Source organism: Pseudorca crassidens, chromosome 3 (genome assembly GCF_039906515.1).
Source record: "Pseudorca crassidens isolate mPseCra1 chromosome 3, mPseCra1.hap1, whole genome shotgun sequence".
NCBI classification, from domain to species: Eukaryota; Metazoa; Chordata; class Mammalia; order Artiodactyla; family Delphinidae; genus Pseudorca; species Pseudorca crassidens.
In genome coordinates this window covers 140,460,780-140,473,212 of record NC_090298.1, presented here as the reverse complement: position 1 = coordinate 140,473,212, position 12,433 = coordinate 140,460,780, and the positions used below count along the sequence as shown (strand labels likewise).

The 12,433-nt window shown below is 45.7% G+C and overlaps 1 protein-coding gene across 4 annotated transcripts in view; it reads left to right on the top strand.

Annotated features, from left to right (window-relative positions):
* The window catches only part of ZNF346 (zinc finger protein 346), a 30,115-nt gene extending 17,682 nt beyond the window's left edge, over positions 1 to 12,433 (top strand). For 2 of the 4 annotated variants that reach the window (XM_067732732.1, XM_067732731.1), the window contains exons 6-7: positions 4,573 to 4,666; positions 7,014 to 8,446. In XM_067732732.1, coding sequence (XP_067588833.1) covers positions 4,573 to 4,666; positions 7,014 to 7,101 — 182 coding nt within the window. In that variant the 3' untranslated portion in view covers positions 7,102 to 8,446. Of the gene's footprint in view, positions 1 to 4,572; positions 4,667 to 7,013; positions 8,447 to 11,961 lie in introns of those variants that run through there. The other 2 variants (XM_067732733.1, XM_067732735.1) reach the window with 2 other exon arrangements.

The following is a 12,433-nucleotide window of genomic DNA, read 5'->3' as shown; positions in this document are numbered from 1 at the left end:
GCTGGCTTCAGTCAACCCTTGTTCATTTGTTCTTTCAGACAGTCAGTCATCCTGCACTTACCAATGGCTGCTGTAGTCCAGGCCTTAGGCTAGATGCTCTCACACTTAGTTACCTGACTTAATCCACACAACAACTCTGTTGTGCACATTTGATTATCACCATTTCACAAATGAGGACATTAGGATCAGAAAGATGAAATGATTTGTTCTGGGTCCCACACTAGGCTGTGGCAGCCAGCATTGAAACGCAAGTCAGGGTTCTGTGTTAGGTCCAGAGAACAGTTTCCATGGGGCTCCTGGCAAGTGTCTCATGATGAGTATGGGTCAAATGTGAGATGTATCTGATCCAGAGTGTCCAGATCTCTCCCACCAGGGGTGGATGCAGCATCTACCAAGCAGATTAAACAAGACTTGGAGTTTGCTTTATACTCCAAGCTCACATTCCTCTCATTCACTCAAGAATGTCAAAACTAAAACCTGCATATCATTCAGGTAGCCAAACCCTTCCAGCAGCCAGAGCTCTCAGCATCCCCTCTGGGTTACATAAACAAGACAGGTATTGTCCATATTCTTGTGGAGCTTAGAGTCTAGCAGAGAAAACAGGCATTGAGCAATGAACTACAAGTGTGGCAAGCTTTAGAAAAGGAAACAGGATGCTATGAAGATAACTTAAGATGGGGGACCAGGGACAAGAGAGATAGTGTGGGGCAACATGCTGCTGGCGAGATGAGCAAGTATCTAGTCATGGCATTGTGGGTCATGTTAGAGATTTGGACCTTTATCCTAAGAGCATTGGGAAGCTACTCACAGCTTCAGCATTATTAGGTCATTCTAGTTACAAAGTGGAGAATGGCTTGCAATTAGGGAGGAAGGGTAGTGGAGAGAGACCAGCAGTGAGACTATTGCAATAATTCATACTGGAGAATATGGGAGGCTGGACTAAGATAGCAGTGGTAGAGGTAGACAGGAATAGATAGATTCAAGAGGTATGTAGGAAGTAGAATTGGCCATCCAGTGTGGGAGATGAAGGAAAGGGAACAGGCAAGGATGGTGCCCAGGTTTAGTCTGAAGCCATTAGGTGAATAACCAGGTTTTGGCAGCTTGAGTTTAAGATGCCCACGAGATATCAAAGTAGAGATGTTCAAGAGGCAATTGGATATATAGGTCTAGGCCTAAAAGAGAGGTCTGGGTTAGAGATATTGCCATTTTGGTAGGTCAGAAACTGTTAAATATTGGTAGTTTCATATGTTTTAAACTAATAAGTGGTCATTGAAGTCAGAGAAATGAATGAGATCCCTTAGAGTTTAGAGAGAAAGGAGCAAAGGATCTACGATTGAGCCCCCTGAAAATTCTGGCACATGCTACAAACCTGGATGAACCTTGAGGACATTCTGCACAGTGAAACAAGCCAGTCACAAAAAGACAAATCCTCTATGATTTCATTTGTATGAGATATCAAGAGTAATCACACTCATAGAAACAGAAGGAATGTGGTTTGCCAGGGATTAGGGGGAGGGAGAAATGGGGAGTCTAATGGGTGTAGGTTTTTAGTTTTACAAAATGACAGAGTTCTGGAGATTGGTTACACGACAATGTGAAGATACTTAACATGATGAAAACACAAATTTCTCTAACCCAGAACTGTCCTTTACAATTACTAAATTGTACACTTAAAATGGATTAGATGGTAAATTTTCTGTTATTTGTATTCTACCACAATTTAAAATAATAAAAAGAAATTTAAAGAGAGAAAGAAAGAAAACCAAGATTGAGCCCTCTGGAACTGCCAGTATTAAATGGTGGAGGTCAAACATGAGACAGCAAAAGAAACTGAGAAGGAGCCACCAGAGAAGAAAAATCAAGAGTGCGGCATGCTGAAAGCCAAGGACGGGGAGACTTTGAAGAAGGAAGGAGTCACCAGTTCTGTCAGGTGCTGTTGAAAGGTCAAATATGAAGAGGCCACATAAGCATTCATTTTGTCCATTAAATTCAGATACAGGGAAGCCTCCATTGGCCTCAGAAAGACTGCGTGTGTGTGCGTGTGTGTGTGTGTGTGCGTGTGTGTGTGTGTGTAGGAGGATAGGTTGCAAAGTAATTGAGAGACAAGGAAATGGAGAAGCAGTTGTAGACAGGGCTTTCAAAAGTCTTGGCAGTAAAGGGGAGGAGATACAGGTGCTTTTCCAAATAAACCAGATGTTTAAAAATCAACTCTAGTGACTTATACTTCATAAAATCACAGGGGTAAACCAGAGTATCAAACATGTAAAATGAAAATGGATTAGTGTGGGTACTGGACAAAGCTGGTTTTTTAGAAGCACCAATGAATTATTCACTTGCCCCAAATGATGATTTGAATCTAGCTTACAGATCAGTAAACTGTGTGCTGAGATGTACCTCACATAGGAGAGTCCAGAGACCCGTGGTGCAGAAGGAAAAACGGGAGCTTCACAGACCAGAGGGCAAATCCCAGCTCTGACCCCAGGTCAACCACTTAACCTCCCTGAGCCTGTTTCCTGCTCTGAAAAATGGAGCTAATCACCTATCTTGCAGCACTATTGTAAAAATCCAAGGGCATAAGTATCCAGAATTTTGGCATGGTGCTTGGTGCTTAATAGGTGATAAGAGTGGGCTGTTGTAATCTGGGCATCAGTGACCCTTAACTGATAAGAATGGGTGGTTGTCACCCCCACACCAGCTTCAGGTTCAACTCTGGACTTTGTGAGGAGGGTGATCCTGCTAGTCCATTATGCATCTTTTCCCTGTTAGTATTGAACCATTAATTCTGGCCTTCAGTGTCTAAAAAAAGACCTGAATTCTGATTGCAGTAATTTTCCCCTTAAATGCTTTAAAGGGATGTGTCTTCCAGGAAATACCTGAAGATACAAGAGAAACAGATGTAGCTGGGAATGTCTGCTAGTTTATTGGATTAGAGGAGATCGTTGGTGTTCTCAGTAGCTGCAACTGCCATGGAAGGCTGGTTAAAAGATACTCTCCACTTCTTTGCCAGCATCACTCATGGAACTCATAAGAGTGATGATAAGCCAAAAGTTCACATTTATTGGATACTTACTAGGTCCCAGTTGCTTTTATTTGAATCATTACAATAACCTTATGAGGTTGATACTAGTATTAACCTCATTTTATAGGTAAGGAACCTAAGTCTCAGAGAAGCCCCACTTTTACAAATGAGGAAAGCAAATCCCAGAGAGACTAAGTAACTGGCCTGTGGTCCTACAAGTAAGAAATGATAGAGCTGGGATTTGAACCTAGATGATCTCACTCCAGAGCTGTGAGACTTTAGGATGGCAGATGATTCAAAAGGTGTCAGAGGGGAGCTTCCCTCGTGGTGCAGTGGTTAGGAATCTGCCTGCTAATGCAGGGGACATGGGTTCAAGCCCTGGCCGGGGAGGATCCTACATGCCTCAGAGCAACTAAACCCATGCGCCACAACTACTGAGCCTGCGCTCTAGAGCCCATGAGCCACAACTATGGAAGCCTGCACGCCTAGAGCCCACGCTCCGCAACAAGAGCAGCAAAGAGTAGACCCTGCTCGCCGCAACTAGAGAAAGCCCACGTGCAACAACAAACACCCAATGCAGCCAAAAATAAATACATTTTTTTTTTTAAAAAAAAAGGTGTCAGAGGACTCTTGAAGTCATGTGTACAGTTGCCTGTCTTGCGCAGCTAGCACCTGGCATGCTGAATAAGTACAGCCTTGGCAGTCAGCCAAGCCTGCTTGCCATTTGCTAACTCTGTGTTCTTGGACATGTAACCATGCCTTATTTTCCTCATCTCTAAGAGAATAATGATAATGGTTTTCACAGAATCATTATGAGCACCAATCAAAATTATATGAAGTGCATGGCCTATATCAGGCACTTGGTAAACAATAGCTGCTTTTTATTGTAAGTATGATGGTTGTGGTATAGTTGGTTTATTGTTGAGTAAAGCTGAGGATCAGAAAGGGGAAGGGATTTAGCCAAGGTCACGTGAATGCAGAGCCAGGAGTCCAGCCCCATATCTTGGTTCCTGGCCCATGCTCTCCCTGCTAGACCATGTGAAGAAAGGCCACTTTGTCACTGGAGCAGCACTGGTAGTGAGACAGGGTGTCTGTGAGCCCCACGGTAGAGAGAGAGAGAGAGATTGATTTTGCTAACAGGCCTCATAAATTACTGTTACTGCAAGCCCAAAGAGAGTGGCACCTTCCCAGAGATCTCTTAGCTAAAGGCATCCTTAATGAGGCTACTTAGCACAGTCAAGGTGGAAAAGACAGTTACACCAAATGTCACCTCTTTGTTCTAGCAATCTTTTATTTACTCAACAGACAGCTACTCTGGACCAGGCTCAGTGCTGGGACTGAGGGCACAGAGGGGAATGAGGAGGTTCCCAGCCCCAGGCATACATGTGCCCCCTGAGCATTGAGGCCACTGGGATTCTTATCAGGGCCAATCACCTAACCTCACCCCACCCATCCATCTTCAGAAGGGCATTTGCACATGCTGTGGAAAGCAGCAGTCCCCAGGTCCCTTCTTATTGGATAACTAAGCATCTTGACTTTTATGTGTGTTTCAGCCGGGAAGGGCTACGCCTGCAAGACATGTAAGATAGTGCTGAACTCCATAGAACAGTACCAAGCTCATGTCAGCGGCTTCAAACACAAGAACCAGTGAGTAATCATACTTTGAAATTCAAGAGCCTGCAGCAGGAGCTCAGGGCTTTGGAAGCAGAACAAAGCCAAGGTACTCCTTGGCTAAAAGGGAATCCTGGCAGTCTTTTCTGCCAGTCAACAGAAGCTCAATCCATTAACAGAAAGTTCTTCTCCCATCAGCTTCTCCCCAGCCTTTAGACCTGTTGGGCTGAAGGTTTTAGTAGAGAAACATAAACAATTCCCTTGGTGGTCTCCTAGATTTTTTGGCTGTCAGCAGTCTGACTAGGGAAGCTCCCCCACCCCCACTCACCACTGGCCTGAAGACCTTAGTCTTCACTGCCATCAATTATGTGGCAAGAGCTCCCTTTACTGGTTATTACCAAATATGACCAGGTTCTTTCATCAAATATTGAACACCCTCTGAGCGGTAGCCAAGACAGACCCAGTCCCTACTCTTGTAACCCAACATTCTGATGGGAGGAGACAAACAGTAAGCATGTAAACAACCAATAATTACAAATTGTGATAAGTTCTTTGAAGGGACGAGATTAGCAGAGTCATCTGTTCATGATAATCTTGAAAATGACTAACATTCTTTGTTTGAGCTCCTGGTCTGTTGCAGGCCACGTGCCAAGCAAATTCTCTCAGGTAATCCTCACAACAATCCTGGGAAGAAGGGGTTATTACTCTGATTTTACAGATATGGCAACCACCGTTCAGAGTGGTATTATGAGGCAGAGCCGTAATTCACACTGAGGCTTGTCTGGCTCACAGCATGCTGCTCCAGGGCATCATGCTGACAAGGGGGTTGTGGCGCCATATGATATAAACAGGTGAGGTCCTGCCGGGGAGGGCCCACATGGTTCTGTCCCTGCCTCTCAGAAGGGAACTGTGCAGTGTGGGCAGTGTGCCACAACATAACCTTCTGAGATAGGAATTATCCCCGTTTTACAGATGAGGAAACAGTTTCAGTCAGGCAAGTCTGCTAAAATGATTGCTTTGACTTTGGTGATTGGTTCTGCATTGCTTACAGAGCCAAATGAATAAAAGTGGTAGAAGTACAGAGTGTTGGGGTCAAAACATCCCTGGTCCTCTCTGCTCTGCCTGAAGTCTCCTCTCCTACACTGCGGCTTTATTGATAGATATGTCTTTAACGAGAGGACTCTTGAGGTTCCTCTTAGATATGGACTTGAGACAAGCCATAGAAACCTGGCCTGCATCTCACTCCTGTTTCAGCATACCTCCCTTGCAGCTTGGCTGGTGGCAATTTTGTCAGATAACGTGGAACCAGTCAGAGCCCTACCCTGGGACTACCCAGACTTGAAAATGCTAGTGTTGTTTACTGTTTTCTTCCTACACTTCCCAGCTGTGTGACCTTGGGTGAGTCAGTAAACCTCTTTGAGTCTCCAATTCCTTTTCTGTAAGATTATAGTACAATTTGTTGGACACCTAATTCAAACTCATTAATTTGCACCAGCAGCTCCAAATTAGGACCCCACACACACACTTTACAACCCAAGGAAACCGAATGTCAGGTAGATTAAGTAACTTTGCCCACAATCTCATAGTTACTTGGAGTCAGACCCAGGATTCAAACCTCTGACTTCAAAGTCTATTCATTTTGCTCTGCCATTTCCAAATGGAGCTCATTATCCTCACCTTATGGGATGATATAAGGGTTAGAGATAATATATGTGAAGTTCTAGTCCTGATAAGGGGAGCTGTTAGAGATAAGCTTTCACTCATTCAACAAAGATTTATTGTGTATCTATTATGTGCCAAGCCCTGTTTTGAGCACTGGGGCTACAGTAGGAACCAAGACCAATGCTGTTCCCTGATCCTTTGGATCCCCCTCTGGTGGTAGAAGCAGATCCTAAACAAATCCATAAGCATATAAGACAATATCAGGTGGTGCTAGTGGGATAGTGATAGAAGAGCCACTTTACATTTCATTCCATGTGTTGGGGAGAATGGTCATTCTGTACCGTCCAAGTCACGTAGGGCCCTGTAGGCAGAATAAATGATTTGGTATAGAGGAAACACATACGCTGCAGTCCTGAATCTACCACACAAAAAAAGCTTACTGTGAGCAGGTCACTTATACTTTCTGAACTTTAGTTTCCTCATATGTAAAATGGGGGTGCTGGTCCCCCCCTTGCAGAATTAGCATGAGAATGAAATAGGATACTGGAAGCAAGACACCCGGCCTTGTGCCTAGCATGCAGTGGCCCTCAGTAAAGGAGAGCTGCCCTGCTTATTACTCCATGCCCTGGAAGAGCTGTACTACCGTTGGAATAAGCTACCTGGAATACCATCACAACCACTACAAACTAACCCTGTGCCTTTGTTCCTTCTCAAATTACAGGTCACCAAAAACAATGGCATCACCTCTGGGCCAGATTCCCATGCAAAGGCAACCCATTCATAAAGACTCAGCCACCTTGGAAAACTAGAGGTGTTTCTGTCCAGCACTCCAGGTTGAACCAGCCATGAGCCAACTTTCTGTGACTATGGTCAGCCCTTGGCTCCTTCTTCCTCCTTTCTTACACCTGGAGAATACACAGGCCTGAGGCAGGAGTGGACCACAGAGAGCGTCTGATTGGTCCAGGCAAATCCACCCCTGCTCCTCCCCTTTTTGGAATGGGCCCTGTAGGTCAGGATGAGGGAAGCAGAGATCTTGACAGGACTTGGGGTATCCCAGAATGGTAGTTTGGAGGACGGCCTTTCCCCTCCCCCAGCTCCTCTGGGCTATATGTCATGAGGCCCCAGGCCTATCTTTCCTTTGCAGGTCAGTTTTGGACCAGTCCCTGCAGCTGAAGAACTGAGCTCTCCCTGGGCTCTAGGTATCTCCAGTGAAACCTGGAGCTTTCACGCCAGACCTTGGCCTAGGCAGGAAAGGGCAGATGGAAGTGGCTGCCACATGGAAACTTGGAGTTAATATGACACTCCCTCTCCCCCAAAAGAGTGCAAGCTTTCCTGAGCCTGGGATCAGATGCTGGCCAGTTGTACAGATTTCTGCCGACTGTGAAGTCTCCTCCTAGAGCAATGACAGTCCTGGCAGAGCATTGCTATTCCTCTTACCCCCCATTCTCCACAGTTCCTGAATGGTGCTAAGAATCTGCAGCAAGTGAGGACAAGCTAGAGCCGAAGGAGGCCTCAGTACCCAGTGGGATGGGTACTGGAAACCTCCAATAGAGGCCTTTCCCCTCCTCCATCAGAGGTGCTCTGACACAGGGTCACGTGGGAAGGTCCCCACATGCAAATTTCCTTGATGGTTTTGTACCCTTAAAAGGAAACTGCCTTGTGCCAGCCAGCGCAGAGGTTAATTGCTGCCCTTCAGCCCTGCTAGCCCTCTCCTTCCCCTTGTGCAGCAGACCATCTGCCCAGGTTGCTGTGGTGCTAGTCCTCCCCCATCATCCCCCAGGAGATTCTGGGGACCGAGGAGCAGGATGGGCCCCTAAGGGAAGAAAAGAGCTGGTGTAAGTTTCTGCAGTGAGGAAACAGACTTTTCCCTGACCCCACACCTAGATTTCTCTAACACTGCTGTGTTTTATGGCCTGGCACTTCACTGGGAGTGGACTTTACCTTGTAGCTTTCAAACAGGAATTCCAGGGAGAGTTACCATCTGAGGTCCCTCTTCACTGGGTCAAAGAAGCCTGCAGCTGCTCTCGTGATCTCCTCCCCACACTTCCTGTCCCTTCGCCTGTAAATGCCTTTATGTATCGTGTATGTGTGTGGGGGGGGTGCTTATGCTCTATCTCTTGGTCACTGAAGCATCTAAATAAACAATTTCTCCAATGAGCCAGACTGCAACTTAACAGACCTGGGATTTGGATCTAGTATGTGTGTCTTTACCTTTACCCTCACCCTGCTCAGACTTCCCAGCACCCTAAATACTGATTTGAAGACTTGGGATGGAGACAGGCATCCAGTTGCTTGGCAGCTCTGTAGAAAACTTGCAGATGCCCTAAATTCAATACAAGCTCACCTGCTCATCCACCTCCCCCCTGTCCTGGAGGGCCTCACAGAGGTCTTTAGAAGGTTTAAGCTGGGAGTCTACTTTGTTCGAGATGCTCATGTGGCTGCTGTGTGGAGAAGGAATGCAGGGGAGCAGGAAAGGTGACAGACATACAGGGAGGCCAGAATGGCAGCTGTATCCAGGATGGCTCTCTCCAGGCTAACTCCTTCAGGGCAGAGACCTAGCCTCATTCATCTCCATTCCTCTAATGTACAGAGTGGTGTGTCACATAGTTTGTTGAATGAAAGAATGAATGAGGATGCATAAGAAGAGATGGCCTTTTCCCACTCAGCTAATACACAACAGTAGGTTTGTTCCATGGGACTTATCATAGCCCTGGTGGGAAGAACCTTTTCCATGACCCAGAAATGAGCTGGGAAAGGAGTGCATGTGATGGAATCAGAAGCCCTTTGTACAACGTTTGTTCCAGACAGCCAAATTTGAGGAAGGTGCCCAGGCAGCCTCAGCTCCCATCCTTCACTCAGCAAGCCGTTCTTGGGCACCTGCTCTTCGCCAGCTGGGAAAGACCCTACACAGCTCTCAGCTTCTAAAGCCTAGACTGCCTTAGCAATTTCCCGAGAGTCCTTCTACCCCACCCAAGATGTCACAATCAGCCCCGTCTACCAGGCAAGGAAGTGAAGGACAGAGAGGTGAGTGAACTGCCATACTATGAGCCCTTGACCTGCAGGATCTCTTAGTCTAAATTTTTTTTCTTTTGTTTTTTTTTGGCCACGCTTCCCATGGCATGTGGGATCTTAGTTCCCCGACAGGGATCGAACCTGCGCCCCCCGCATTGGAAGGGCGTAGTCGTAACCACTGGACAGCCAGGGAAGTCCCAGGACCTCTTAGTCTGGATTCAGGAGTCCCTGCCAGCTGTGTGCCCAGCCCTGTTGGCCTGGGGATGCAGGAATGAACACTCTCTTGCCCTTGGGGAGCTCATACACTGTTAAAGATGATTATGGCAATAATTAGAGGGTATACAGGGTGCTGTGGGAATGCATAAGATGCAGGCACTAACTTAGCCAAGGGTATGAAAAAACTGAAGAAGTTGGGAAACTAGCATTTGATCTGTATAACAGCATTTTGAGCTAGGTGATGACATTCCATTTTATAGGAAAGGAAGAAAGCTCAAAGAGGTATACTGATTTGCCCAAGGTCTTGCTGCTAAGAAGCAACAACATGGTGGAATCTGGTTCTCTAGATTCCTAGTCAAGAGCCCTTTACAGACAAGGACAGAGTACTTCCCACATGACCCCTCGGCCTGCCTCACTCATCTGGCATGGCCATGGTCTCACAGAGCTAGTAGCCACTCAGCAGGGGCAGCAGCAGAACCCACAAAACAGACTGGACAGGGCTCAATGGTTATTCTAGATTCCAAGCCCCACACACACCTCTCATAATTTTACCCAAGATTCCTGGTATATTAGACTCTAGTTATAACTGTAAGAAACTTAGGACTATCCTGGTGGCGCAGTGGTTAAGAATCTGCCTGTCAATGCAAGGGACACTGGTTCGAGCCCTGGTCCAGGAACATCCCACATGCCGCAGAGCAGCTAAGCCCGTGCGCCCCAACTACTGAGCCTGTGCTCTAGAGCCCAGGAGCCACAACTACTGAGCCCGCGCACCACAACTACTGAAGCCCACCCACATGCCTAGAACCCATGCTCCGCAACAAGAGAAGCCACTGCAATGAGAAGCCCGTGCACCACAACGAAGAGTAGCCCCCACTCGCTGCAACTAGAGAAAGCCCACGCGCAGCAACAAAGACCCAACACAGCCAAAAAGAAATAAAAGAAAAAAAAGATAAACTCTAAAACAAAAAACATATACCAAAAAATAGGCCAAAAGCAGAGCACCAAAACTCAAAGAATATAGAAGAAGAAATATAGTGAATATAACAGAATCTAATAAAATTCAACCCAAAGCTATATATAAGAGACTGTGTTATAATAAAGTGATCCAGAATGTCTGAAAATGAAAGGTCTAGAAGATAATGGTAATCACCTAAATCTGAATCTCTCCACATATCATCCCAGAAAAAACCGCAAGACCAACAGGACCAGAAATAACACCATCTATGACCAATGTCTTCAGCATTATTAGGAGACAAAACACCACAAACTTCAAATGACCAGCGAGCAGAGAAATAAACAACAAATTCTAACAGAGCTCCCACTGCAGTTGCAAGTCTGTGAGTACACAGAACAGAGAAAGGGAAGGCTTAAGAGACTGCATGAAAAATAAGAAAAAGATGAAAAATTTAAAGCACAGACAAAATCATCTTCAGAATTAGAATGTCCCACACCAAGTAGCCCCCACTCGCCGCAACTAGAGAAAGCCCACGCATAGCAATGAAGACCCAACGCAGCCAAAAAAATTTTTTAATTAAAAACAAAACTTAAAGCAGTTACCTAGAAAAGGAAATTTACTGATTCACCTAATGAAAAATCCTTGTACAGGGACGGCTTAGATTCAGGTTCTGACACCATCATCAGGAGGAATTTAATCTCACTCTGCTTTCCTGTGTGGCCTCTTTCCTGGGCAGACTTTCTCCAGAAGGTGGAGATGGCCACTGGCAGCTTCCGGTTTATATCCTGATAGATTGGTAACTGCAGTGGAAAGAACATCTTTCTCTTGGTTCCAACAAAAAATTCTGGAATTGACTCATTAGCTGGTTTGGATCTGTTCCCATCCCTAAACCAATCGCTGCAGCTAGGGGAAATGGTGCTCTGATTTGGGGCCTGGGAAGGAGTATCCTCCACCTAAAACACATTGACTGAAAGAGGGAGAGATGTGCATCCCTAAAAGAAGAAAGTGTGGCACATTGACTGAAAGAGGGAGTGATGTGCATCCCTAAAAGAAGAAAGTGTGGAGCTCCTTCTGTACCAAGGGAGAAGAGTGGATGTGGGTGGGAAAAAATAACTGTTGTCAGCCGTACTCAGTGATTATCTTTACTTGACCATTTCTTTAATTTTTTGAGATACAGCATACATTCAGTAATGTGAGCCAATTTTTAGAGTACAGTTTGATGAGTATAGTGTATACACCTGGGCAGTCGCCCTCCAGATCAAGATATAAAACATTGTCAGTTCCACAAAAGGTTGCCTTGTTTCCCTTCCTAGTCAGTATCCCACAGAAATAAACACTGTCTTGACCTCTATCACCATAGATTAGTTTTGCTTGCTCTTGAATTTTATAAAAAGGGACTCATACATACATCCACTTTTGCTCAATATTATGTCTGTGAGATTCATCCGTGTTGTGTGTATCAGAAGTTCATTTTTTTTTTTTAAAGTTCATTTCAGGGACTTCCCTGGTGGCGCAGTGGTTAAGAATCTGTCTGCCAATGAAGGGACATGGGTTTGATCCCTGGTCCAGGAAGATCCCACATGCCGTGGAGCAACTAAGGCCGTGTGCCCCAACTACTGAGCCTGCGCTCTAGAGCCCGTGAGCCACAGCTACTGAGCCACGTGCCACAACTACTGAAGCCCACGTGCCTAGAGCCCGTGCTCCGCAACAAGAGAAGCCACCACAACGAGAAGCCCGCACACCACAATGAAGAGTAGCCCCCGCTCGCCGCAACTAGAGAAAGCCCACGCACAGCAATGAAGACCCAGTGCAGCCAAAAAAAAAAAAAAGAAATAAAAAAGTTCATTTCTTTCATGCTGTATAGTGTGCCATTATATGAATATATCACAATTTATCCACTCTACTGTTAATGGACAATTAGGTTGTTTCTAGTTTTGAACTATTATAAATAAAGCTAT